The sequence below is a fragment of the Microtus ochrogaster genome, chromosome 4 (genome assembly GCF_000317375.1).
Source record: "Microtus ochrogaster isolate Prairie Vole_2 chromosome 4, MicOch1.0, whole genome shotgun sequence".
NCBI lineage: Eukaryota > Metazoa > Chordata > Mammalia > Rodentia > Cricetidae > Microtus > Microtus ochrogaster.
This window is the reverse complement of record NC_022011.1, coordinates 16,450,867-16,463,428: the sequence shown is the minus strand read 5'-3', so window position 1 is coordinate 16,463,428 and position 12,562 is coordinate 16,450,867. Positions and strand designations below refer to the sequence as shown.

At 45.0% G+C, this 12,562-nt stretch overlaps 1 protein-coding gene across 2 annotated transcripts in view; it reads right to left on the bottom strand.

Moving 5' to 3' along the window:
- Positions 1 to 12,562, bottom strand: part of Wdr59 (WD repeat domain 59) — a 68,631-nt gene that overhangs the window by 25,771 nt on the left and 30,298 nt on the right. The window contains exons 14-19 of one of the 2 annotated variants that reach the window (XM_013354988.2): positions 11,531 to 11,695; positions 9,988 to 10,083; positions 9,677 to 9,833; positions 8,772 to 8,841; positions 6,169 to 6,322; positions 2,560 to 2,616 (exon numbers count right to left, since the gene is read on the bottom strand). In XM_013354988.2, coding sequence (XP_013210442.1) covers positions 2,560 to 2,616; positions 6,169 to 6,322; positions 8,772 to 8,841; positions 9,677 to 9,833; positions 9,988 to 10,083; positions 11,531 to 11,695 — 699 coding nt within the window. The remainder of the gene's footprint in view (positions 1 to 2,559; positions 2,617 to 6,168; positions 6,323 to 8,771; positions 8,842 to 9,676; positions 9,834 to 9,987; positions 10,084 to 11,530; positions 11,696 to 12,562) is intronic. The other variant, XM_013354991.2, reaches the window with a different exon arrangement.

Here is a 12,562-nt window from a genome sequence, read left to right as displayed (position 1 = left end):
TTTTGGGGGGTTCTCTTGTTTAAAAGGCTAGTGACACAGTTTTCCCCGGGACAAGCCAGATTCAGCCAATGATACTTTGTCTGAAGGGTTTCAGGCTGGCCTTGAGAATGTGCCTCCCGGTTGCACGTGTGTGTGTGTGTGTGTGTGTGTGTGTATGTGTGTGCGCGCGCGCACGCGTGTGTGTGCGTGCATGTGTGTGTGTATGTGTGCACCATGTGATCTTTTCTGGGTTTGTTAAGATTAGGCATCTAGAAGAAAAACCAGAGTCCAAAGAGATATCTTAAGACTCTTCCCCTTTTTGCAGACCAGTAGAAACAAACAAATGTGAGCTACCAACCCCTTAGGAAAAACAGAAAGCAATGGTCTTCATCAACCTTCTACAAATGTCCCTTATTGAATTGCAGAAATTCGTCTGTATTTCCTAGGACTGCATGAGACAACAAGCTTCTAGGAGTTTCCATCCAGTATGTCGTGGGTGTCTATGAAATGACCTCACACAGCTGCCTCAGCCTGTAATAGGAGGTTCTCCAACATAAAGCTGCCCGAATTTTAGCTGCTGCTAGCGATAAACCATAAGTGTGGTCAGGGAACAGCACCAATGTTTTGTTTCTGTGGGGCTCTCTTTGTTTTGGCTCTTTTATTGTTGCTGTTTTGTTTGTTTTAATCTAGGAAGGAATAAGTGCAAAACAGTGCCCAAAATCCTACAGGGGCAAAACAGGTGGTTGTTTTTGCTTTGTTTTGTTTTTTTAATTTTGCAGGGTGGCAGTTTTAAATGTCTCCCCTTCAGGATGCAGGGATCATTCAGTGAACCACTGGATGGTCAGTTATTCTAGAAATTCAAACATAACAAAGCTGCCTAAACGAAGAAATGATGAATCTTGAAACAGAAGTTAGCTGGGGCCTTAAGTCCTGGCTGCTCCCTGATGAGAAGGTGAACAGTTTTTCAGGGAATTTCCTACAACTTTGGGTAATAAGAAACATTCCCACCCCATCCACTTTCCCTAAACCTAACGTTCTCCCTAATACCTTTGGGTACTTTAGGGCTCTCTGCTGTCTGCTCAGCTGTCAAGTGACATCACTGGCTTTCTCTTGGGTTTCTCTGCTTGGAGAGAACACGGACACACAAGGTCGAGGTGTAGTTACTCTGTCCAGGTTAGGGAAGGGCACCATGGTCTAAAACTTGGCCCCCTCGCCCTCCTGCACTGCTCCGGTCCCATTCTGACAGGTCTCAAGGTGGAGTCCTTCCTGTTCAGCAAAATGGGTACCTCTAGGAGGCCAGGCCTCTGCCCTGCTCTCGGGTCTTTTCAGTGCTCCACCAACAGAATGAGCCCTTCCTCACAGATGTCATGAGAAGAGACTGAGGAGGAGAGACAAAGCAAGGCAGACAGGTTATCACATGACGAGCTCTGGGAGGCCCCTGTGCACACCCTGGGGAGGTGGTCGTGGAGGACAGCAGAAGACAAGGTAGAAGGGGCCGGATGGAGGGAGCGCTACATGACAACCACTAGCCAGCCCATGAGCACCACTAGTGTCACCGCTACAATCAAAGGCAACATCGATGCCAGTAAATGGGTTAAATGTAAAAACAGCCCAAGAATAAGCCACCAACTGCTTCGCAGCAACCCCGTCAACAATGCATAATCAGCAGAGTGGGCAGTGAGTCAAATGAGCTCCTATTTAAAGAGCGGTGGAAACCAGCGAAACTCAGCAAGGGAGCGACAGAAGCAGCTTTCCGAGGAAAGAGGCCGTGCTGGCGGCTCTACCTGAGAGCTGCTGAGCGGAGGTTCTTGCTACTCCAGGCTCTTGCTTTCAACTGGTTTTTGTACGACAGGGGTATTGGTCTGTTGTTCTAAACGTTCTTTATAGCAAACAAAATTGACACTGGCCTCAAGGCTGCCTTAGGCCACCTGGGTACCACTGAAACATGAAGGGGGTGGGAGAGGAAGACAGAAGAGGGGAGATGGCCAATAGGAATGAGCAGGAAAGGAAGGAGAACAGAGAATGTCCACAGCGAATTTCATTATGAATGCAAAATACTATGGTAAAAAGAAATATTTGTTCCAGAAAATTCCTGAAGGATAAAACCAGCTCAGGTAGTACGCCAATGAAGCAAGTAGGTACTTCCCTGTCTGAACTGGTCTGAGACTATAAAACAGAGGCTAAATGGCAGAAGTCTCTTCTATCTTCCTCTGCTCCCCCCCATGCCAAAGATAGGTGTTGGAAAGCTCCATGCAATTTGCAGAAGTGTCCCAAATGATATCAGGTGAGCTGAAGTCATTTGATCAGGGTCCCTTCCAAGAACCCAGCAGTGAGTTTCATCTGCAAAGAAGCCCATTCATGATCCTTAGGCATTTACCCATTTGAAATACCACATCTGGCAAGGGGGCAGTCCTTGGTGCCTGCCTCCCCAGGGGGGAAATTTTAGTGTCGCTGGTCCTGAACAACCAGCCAGCCTGTCTGTTATTCGGGTTCCTCAAAGCCAGGCAGGTGGCATTTTATTCTTGGGCCTTTGGTAGAGACAGGATTAGTCAAGGAGAGCATTTGCACAGCGCACAGTACCGGGAAGTCGTTAATTGCTTGTATGGACCAACGTCGCCGGGCAGAGCGAGGAGACATCTGTGCGTGAAAACGTTACACCCAGGAAAAGGGAAGAAAAACACCAAGAAAATTAAAAGGGAAAAATATAGAATAAAATGAAAGCTTCCCCCACATCTGATGGATTTATAGGTATATCTGCTCCAAAATGGGAAGTGGGGTGACTGAAAAGGCCGAGCCTGAGCCGGCAGCGCCTGCGCCCCTCTCCTCCCCCGCCCACCGGCCTCACGCCCAGCTTCCTTCTGTTATGCTGCTCCCTAGCCACTGTCCAGGGTATAAGGAGGCCGAAGTCAGCACAGCTCTGACAAAGGAGCCCAGGGGAAGGTAGGAGGGGCTCTGACAGGACTAAGGTCCTGCTGCAAGTGGAGACAGGAAAGATAGTCTCCCCTTCACCTCACAGCTGTGGGGAACACAGCAGAGCACACTCTTGCTCCTAAAGCGCGTCTTCAGTAGGCTCAGTGCCCAGTGTGCCTGGGGAGCAATGAGGCAACTGCGCCTCTCAGCACTGGGGCTGAACACTATTTTCAGAGCAATGCCGGGGAAGGAGGGGCTAAGCTGAGGAGGGAGCTCTCCAGGCGCTCCAGCTAGCCAAGGGGGTCTGCACACTACCAGACTGTTTCTCTGTTACCTGAAAGGCCTCTCTAGCTACTTACACAGAGCTATTTTAACAGCATAACCTGAAGCAGAGAAGAGAGGCTGCAAAATCTGGAAAGTACCTGTAGGTGGATGCTCTGTATTTATTAGAAGTTCTAGACTGGCCACTATTTCTTTGGCTGGTAATCACTGGCCTATTTGCCAAGTCTGTCCTTGTGAACATCTGTGCTTATACGAAACTTGACAGATTTTTAGGTCACTCATACTTTTAACTTTTTGGTAGTAAACCCTGTAATTTCATCTAGAAAACACAGGGTGAATGCAAATTCAACCTAAACTGGGCAGATTAAAAACACAAGAGAAATAAACCACTGTCTTTAGGCGCTGCATGAGAGCCTGCAATCTCGAGCAATTCCTTCTTCGTAGGCCTTTACCAGGCACATCAGCCCTTCCATCTCCCTCATCTATAGCTCTCAGGGGCAGAGATCTACAAGGACATAGAAGTACACCAGAAAAAATGTGGACACACAAGATTTCAGTTAGCTGGAAACATTTCCGAACCAAAAATAATAAAATGAAATCATTTCTCCTGAGGAGAAAACAGTCCTCAAAAATGACTGACCTCTGTGAGAAAGACAGGCCGCCTAGGGAAGCCAGCATGGGACTTCCATTACTTTAGCTGCCCTGCTCTATTTAAACAGGATAAAGCATGAACGAGCGGCAGGGAGAGAGAAGATTATTTCAAATTTCACAGAACAACTGACATTTGTTTTGGGCATCTTAAATACACTGACCACATGAAACTTTAGATCAAAAGTGGCCAAACAGAAGCAAGTGTCCAGAATTTACCTTCACAATTATTATGTGCCATTCTTTAAATGTGTCTCCCTCCCTCAGGGACCAGAAGGTCTTACAGTCTTCTGGGTTTTTTTTTTTTTTTTTTTTTTGGACTGGGGTACTTGTTAATTCTCTAAACTACACACTTATGACCAGATAACATTATTGTGCACATGGTATACAGCAGCACAAGAGTTTCATGCTACACTGTGATAAAAAAAAAAAAAAAGTATTCCCCATTTTATCTGGTTGCTATGTAAAAATAAACCCTTCCTATGTCAGATCAGACTACCAGAACAGCCATTTCCTGTGGAGAAAAGCAGTCTAGAAACTGCCCCAAGCTGAGATCTCCTAGTCCTTCCCAGCTGCAGCATGAGCAGCCACATGCTCTCCTGGTGCTTCTTTAGGAACACAGTGCTGGTGGCTAACGGGGCAAGATCATCTTAACCGTGAATGCCGGCATCACTGATGACTCTGTCTTGGAACCACAAGCACTCTGAGTACAGATGGGCTTTATGTGAGCACCAAGTCAAATATGTAGGCCAGTCTATGCTAGCCAATCAAACTGCAAGTCGGGTGGTAGCACTTGACGTGAATCAAAGAGGCATTCAGAACTGCCTCTGACTCGGGGACCTCTTCAAACCAGCCCTGATATGAAGTAAAACCCTCATTTACCTAACCCTAAGTGGCTCTGAAGCCAACCGAATGCTCCAACTAGCAAACCTTCTACCCAGTTACCAGATGTCTTGCAGAAAAGGGGGGACAGGAGCTCATTTTTTTTTAACGTAAATGACTTTGGGGAGATAAAGTTTGGTGGGTGTCTGAGGACAGTCTGTGACAGCCAGCAGGACAGAACCCCATCAAGGAGAGGAGGAGAGGGAGTGTTGAGAGTGGCAGGCAGGCAGGAAGGCAGCTAGAACTATACTCCTGCTTGACTAGATGGCTTGGCCCAAGACTGGATTAGTGCCGATATCAGCTGCCGCCTGACTTCAGCCACATAAGCCCTGAGAACTAGTCACAGCTGGCCAGCCATCAGAGGGAGCTGGAGGCAGACTCCACTGCAACACATAAAGATACCTAAAATAATCGATAGAAAAACCATTTTTTTTATTTTAAATGATTCTATTTTTAAGGCTGATTTTAACTTCTGGCAGGGATTTCCCATTTTAAAGGAAAGCATGAAGAATCTTAAGGACAGAGTGTGTGCAGTGTGCAGTAGGTCAGCAGAAACACCGAGTGTTCAGGCCTGTCAGTGCCGATGCCAGGCCCTCACTGGCAACACAGAGACTTCTAGGCATTCTGGGCTCAGCAGGTTCCTGCCCGCCAAATGATAAGTCCTGTAGGGACTGCACTCTTTAAGAATCCCAGAAAAGCCGGGCATGGTGGCACACACATTTAATCTCATCACTCAGGAGGCAGAGGCAGGTGGACCTCTCTGAGTTCTAAGCCAGTCAAGGTTAACAAAAACAAAAAAAACAAAACAAAACAAAAAGGCTGGAGAGATGTCTCAGAGGTTAAGAGCACTGACTGCTCTTCCAGAGGTCCTGAGTTCAATCCCCAGCAACCACATGGTGGCTCACAACCATCTATTATGAGATCTGGTGCCTTCTTCTGGCCTGCAGGCAGACATGGAGGCAGAATGTTGTATACATAATATAATAAGTAAATCTTTTTTTAAAAAATTAAGGGCAAGTTCAGGTAATTTTTGTTCCGGCTAATCCACTCTGGAAAACCTAGAGATCAGGTAGTCCCAAATCCACCGAGACCTCCAGCCTTCAGCAGCTCTCGGCGTGTGGACAGGCATCAGGACATCGGATATCACGGGAGAATTGAAGTTAATTATTCTGCCTGATATGTGGGAATCAATTCAATGGATGGGGATTGCCAGGACAGATTTTAAACAAGGAGTAAAGTGCACTCTTTATAGTTCCGGTAAAAGAACGAACCATTTTTCCTTCTACCCCACAGTTTACAATATTTCAAACCAACTGAGAACAACAAAGCAATGGCCTTTCTTATATAAACTACGAAAGTGAAAGACTACAAGGGGATTACTAATTTAGCTACTGTCCATGGAACGCGGGGGACAGGAAACAAGAATGCAGATGGCTAAGAATCCAAGGCAATGGCTCAGACACTTACCCGTTCCTTGTAGTAGAAGGAGCTGATGGAGACCTGCTCTTTCTCGCTGCGAGTTGGGCTCCCACTGTACAAACGCAGGTTCCCAGGGGCCTCAGTGCGGATTTTCATTGGTGCAATCAAGCCAGTGTGGTAAGCAGAGAGGGCTGAGAGAGATCTGTGGTTGGAATGAGCGTTATTCATATTGGCTGTAGCCTCTAACCCTGAGTAACATTCTTCGTAGGAATTGATGAAACCAAGGGAAGAGAAGGGGAATCCAAACGAAACAAAATCAATCGGCTTTTAGAGATGAAAACTTCAGACTGCAGAAGCAGATTCTTCCACGACTATATACACAGAAAATACAGAGGACTCCAAAAACTATTAGACCTAACTAGTGGCTTTAGATACAGGGCTAATCTACAAAAATCTGCTGTGTTTTCAGATACTAGAAATAATCATTTGAGGGCCAAAAGATGGCTCAGCTGGTAACCGACACATGTGCACTCACACACATAGCTCGGCTAATAAAGACACACACACACACACACACACATAAAAAAATTTGAAAAGTTTTAATTTTTATTTATTATCAAAACACATCAAATAGCCAGAAATAGGACTCATACTTGTAATCCCAGTCCTAGGGGAGCTGAGCCGGAAGAGCTACTATGAGTTCAAGACCAGGCTGGGCTATAGTGAGTCTCAAGGCAGTCTGAGCTATTGAGGGAGGCCCTGCCTAAAAAAAAAGATGAAAAAATATGCACTATTCCTAAGAATCATTAAAGAAGATACATAACAATGGAGAGACACAGCACACCAGGGATGAAAAGATTCCACACTGTCAAAGCATCATCTTGAGCATACCTCTAATCCCAGCACTTGGGAGGCAGAGGTAGGCAGATCTCTGTGAGTTTGAGGCCAGCCTGGCCAACAGAGGGAGTTCCAAGACAGTCAAGGCTACACACAGAGAAACCCTGTCTTGAACAACCATTTTTAAAAAACCAATTTATCTTAAGTGATACGCAGAGTCAGTATAATTCCAATCAATACAAGCAGGCACTGTAGAAACTAACAAGTTGAGAGAATTTTGTGGAGGTACAAAGGCCAAGAGTAGCCAACAAAAAAGCTCAACAAAAATAACGTTCGAGAACTTACTCTACCAAATTTTAAGATTTATCACAGAAGGCTACATTCTGAGAATAAGACATGGGGAAAGACGGATAGATCCAAGAACAACTAGGGTGCCGGAACAGATGACCACTTTTCAGCCACACAGGAAGGCAGGCTGCATAAACGGTGCTAGAACCAACCATTAACTTCTATTAAATAAAACAAATGTCCACCTTTCCTCAGATCATACACCAAAGAGACTGAGCCCATGGACCTTAAACAAGGGATTTAAAGCTACAGACTCTCAGAAGAAGATGCAGAAGGGCATTTTTGTGACCTTGATGTAGACTGAGGTTTGCTCTCTCTCTCCCTCCCTCTCTTTCTTTCTTTTTGATATAATACAAAAATCACTAACCATAAAATTAAAAAATGATGAATTAGACAGCATCAAAATTGAAAACCCTGTTCACTGAATGTTATTAAGGAGGGAGGAAAAAACAGCTACATATTCGAAAAGAATCAATGCCTACATCCAGCAAAAGATCTGCAATCAAAATAGCTAGCACAAATATGCAACACGGCGCCTGGGACTTGAACAGACACATCACAAAAGGAGACGCCCAAATGGTCAATAAGCACACAGAAGCTGCTCATATAATTAGTCATCATCGTGGGAACGCAAATTAAAGCAACGAGATAATATTTCCCACCCACCACAATGACAGAAGTTGAACAGACTGGCAATACAGAGAGAAGACGTGGAGCAATCAATCCTGTGAGCCTTCAGTGAGAAGGGGACAAACGCCCTCCCCACCGAGCACACTTCTCCAAGCTGAACAGACGTCTAACCTATGACTCGGCAGTTTCACTCCTTGGGTCAGGAAATCAGTGTATCCATGAAAGAAGAAAAAAGGAGTGTGTGTCTAGTTTATTTTTAATAGCCCCAAACGGGAAATGATCCAAATATCCATCAACAGAACGAATCACCCTACATTATGTTCACACAGTGCAATTACTGACCCATGCAGCCATTCATACCAAGTTCAATAACATTAAGTTGAACAAAGTAAGTCATAAAACAGTTCATGCTACATGATTCTAATTCAATGAAGTTTAAAAACAGGCAAAACTGAAAGAAGGTGACAGATGTCAGGGCAGTGGTTTCCTGTGGAGCTTGGCAAAAGGACCAGGAGTTTTTAGGGGTCAGGACAATGTTTTTGTCAGGGAGTAAAACACTTAGAAAGAATTCCTCTTTCCCGTCCTAGTCCTGGGGGTGGGATAGGCCCCGTACATGTACTACCATGAGGCTTACATCCCAGCCCAAAGCTTCCTGAACAACCACTTTCATCAAGCTGTCTTCCCAGTGCTTTGATACTAACCTTACAGGAGAAACAAGTTAAAGAACCTCAGTCTTTGAAGAAAGAATCTCCTAAGAGGAATTTCACTGGAGAACTGAAATGAACTTTCCAGAGAGACCCGGAGATGCAGATTCCTGCTGTGTCTCACAAACTCACCTAGGAGTAGGCTCTGTTGGAGACACTGCACGATGCATCGTCATGGGCCTTGTGAAGTACACCAGGTAACCTGACAAAGGAGACACATGAGCATGGTAGAATCAGTGAGCTGGACATGGAAATCCTAAGGCAGGACTGGGTAGTCTTTTTGTTCTTTGAGACAGGGTCTCACTACGTAGCCCAAGTTGAACTAGAATTCACAGCAAGCCTCCAGCCTCATCATATTAAGAACTGGGATTAAGGGTGGTACTAAGGACTGTACATGGGGCCTTGCACATGCTAACCATTGTTACCACCAGCCAGGCCGGGTTTTGTTTTTTTTTCTATTTCAGTATACCTGAGGCACATCTTCACAAACTGCCAAGGCTCGTGACTATACTGATCCTTAAAAGGAACAACGTGAGAGTCTACAAGATCCAGGAGAGATAAATGAATCAGGGATCTAAGTAGATGCAAATTCGGGATCATCAGAACTAAACCAGTGAAGACTTCAATTATGGCAAACATTCTTTTTTACAAAGACTTATTCATTTTATTTACGTGTCCATGTATGTGTCTCTGTATGTGTATGCTATGTATGTCCAGAGGTGCCTGTTGAGGCCCAGAGAGCACGTCAGATCCCTCAGAGCTGGAGGTTCAGGTGGTCGTGAGCTGCCATGTGGGTCCTGGGCACTGAACTTGAGTCCCCTGGAAGAGCAGCAGGAGCTCTGTACTGCTGAGTCATCTCTCTGGGTCCCTGGTAAATGTTCTTAGGCTATATCCACAGACACCAATTTAGCATTACACCATATGTTGTTTTGAGCTCTTGCAAAGTTAAAAACAAACATTTTCTGATAATTATGCAGAAAATTAAATTTCTTAGCTACACTCCTTCAGAGTTAGAGTCAAAGAACAGAGAGACCTACCTGCTCCACAGAACCTGGCCCCAGAGGTCCTAGGAAAGGGAACATTGGCATCCTGGTATGACCCGTAGGCAGTGGTCACCCGTGCAAATGTTGGTAAGGGTGGTGTGACAGAGTTTGGGAGTGCAAATGGGTTGCTAGAAGCACTATCCTCTTGGTTCTGAAATCAAAGACAAACACACTGGAGTCCACAGCCCACCGTTAAGTTGGATTACAAAACAGCGGTGCAGTACTACAACTGGAGCCGGGGTCTCGGGGATAGGAAGTGCACAACACTAAAGCTCAGGCTGGCCCAACAAGTTCACATTTCCCACCACAAAAGACTCAAGGCAGGAGACGAGCTGGCGCAGGCAAGGCTCCAAACAGCTCTGGTTGCGTTTCACTTTCTGCAGGGAAGTGTCCTTTAGGATCTGGAAAAGACCCAAAACACCATCAGGGAGATAATCGTACGTCCACATGTTACATGTGTGGTTTTATTCTGCAAAGACGCTGGAAGCATGCTGGCATTGGGCGGGTGGCGCCTGGTCAGGCCTGAGGCTTCTTCTATTGGTTCCCATAGGGGCTCAAGGGAAGAACTTTCCTGAGCCATACACAAAATGACTATTCTTTCTTTCTGGTGAGTTCTACACAGCTCTACTTCCACACATGAGAAATCTCATCATTTTGGACAAACAATCACTGAGTTGGAGAGAAAACTATTCTGAGTGATATAAGCCAGGGCAAAGACTTCTATTTTTATCCACTAACGGTGACCTCCAGCATTATAAGGTACATGCTAGGGATATGAACTGGACCACTGTTGCCACTGCCCGCACAGACCACAGGGAGTGTGCCTCCTCCAAACTCACATCTGCTACAAGAAGAGAGTTCACAACAGTACAGAAGGCTTTATACCAAAAATAAAAGGTGTAAAGTATCTCATTTTGGGGGTCAACCCAGGGAGTAATGTAGACCAGGCTGGTCTCAAACTTGCTATTTAGCTTAGCTGACCTTGAACTCCTGACCTTCCTGCTTCCCACACGAGGACTGTACTACCCTGTCTGGCTCATTTTCACTAATTATATGTTGACATAATATTACTTTAGATGTGCTGAATTAAATAAAAATACTATTAAAATTAATTTATCTTAAGATTATTTTACACACACATCAGCTTCTGAACCCACAGGGCTCCTTTTCTGAGATTTTTTTTTCTTAAGATTTACTTATTTATTATGTATACAGTGTTCTGCCTGCATGTATGCCTGCGGGCCAGAAGAGGGCAGCAGATCTCATCATCATGGTTGTGAGCCACCAGGTGGTTGCTGGGAATTGAACTTAGGACCTCTGGAAGAGCAGCCAGTGCTCTTAATCTCTGAGTCACCTCTCAACTCTTCCCCAGCCCCACCCCGACCTTTTCTGAGATTTTTAAATGACTATATTTTTTTCCTATCAAATACTCTTTAGCTTCAAAATCTATCTTGCCTATTCTTTCTAGATAACTGAAGCTGTCTCGCTGAGAGCATCCCCTCAGACTAACGCAGAGCTCTAAATGCTCAAGCACATTCCCTATGGTTCATGTAGTTGCACGCAATATTTGTGAAACCCTTCAAATCCAACATTTGTAAAAGCTTTTCTGAAGAAAAGTCAGTTTTTATTAGAATTTCAAAAGATATCTATACCCACCCCTTCAAGAAGGCAAATTAAGAACCCTGCCCGACTGCTGACTGCACCAAGGGGGAGGCCAGGACAGTAGCTATGCAGCAGATGCTGCAGCATCAGGCAACTTCTAAATCTCACTGATCGCGGTTTGTGTTCACCCTACCAATGCCCGTGCTGCAGACTCAAGGAGAACTTAAAGCTGGGAAGCAGCCTTACCTTCAGCAGCTTGGCCTTCACGGCAGACGTGATGGTGGTAGGGTTAATGAACTGGAAAGACGGAGCAGCATTGTTGGGGTACTGTGCTGGGAACGTTACCAGCATCTTGACGCGGTGGTTACTACAATGCACAGACACTGTGCAGCTCCTGTCTGCAGCGTCCATCTGCAAGACACAAGTCCAAGATGGAGACAAACTACAAAGGATTTTCAAAGGAAAATACATTTACCTTGTCATATTGTGCTGTGTTTTATTTGCAGTGCTGAGCCTCAAACCCGAGGCCTTGAACAAGAAGTACCCACCACCGCCCAGCCACACCCTTAGCAGGATACAAGTGGACTTTAATGAGCAACATAAATGCTCAGGCTCCTAGTCACTGAATAAAAGGAAAGTGCCTATAAAAAACAAGTGAGTCTGAAAGATAGTTCATTTTCAGAATAGATTTTTAAGTTTTAGTACTTATTAAAATAAATAAAATATATATTTTATTTTATACATATGGGTATGTCTGTGTACCACCTATGTGCCTGGTGCCTTCAGAAGGCAGAAGAGGACCCAGGTTCAATTCTCAGCACCAGCATGGCAGTTCACAGTTGTCTGTAACTCCGGTTTTGGGGAAATCTGAGTGCCCTCTTCTGACCTCCGCAGGCACTGTACACATGTGGTGCTCAGACACACATACAAACAAAGTACCCATACACATAAAACTTTTTTTTTAATTAAGATTTTAAAAATCAAAAACAAATATTATCGCTTCCCACCCAACAACTGCTGGCCTTTGAGGTCATTTTGTATCTTGGGTCTCAGTTTCCTCGTCTGTAAAGCACAGTGAAACTACACATTACAGGATGGCGTGGAAGACCAAACAAATCACAGCACTGCAGAACTTACCTGTCTATAGTGCAGTAACTCTGAGTAAAAGAAAAATTAACAAGGCTTTAAAATCCCTTCCTGGAGTGACACACAGTTCTCTGACACCAAGAATTTTGAAATACACACACACACACACACATACACACACACACACACACA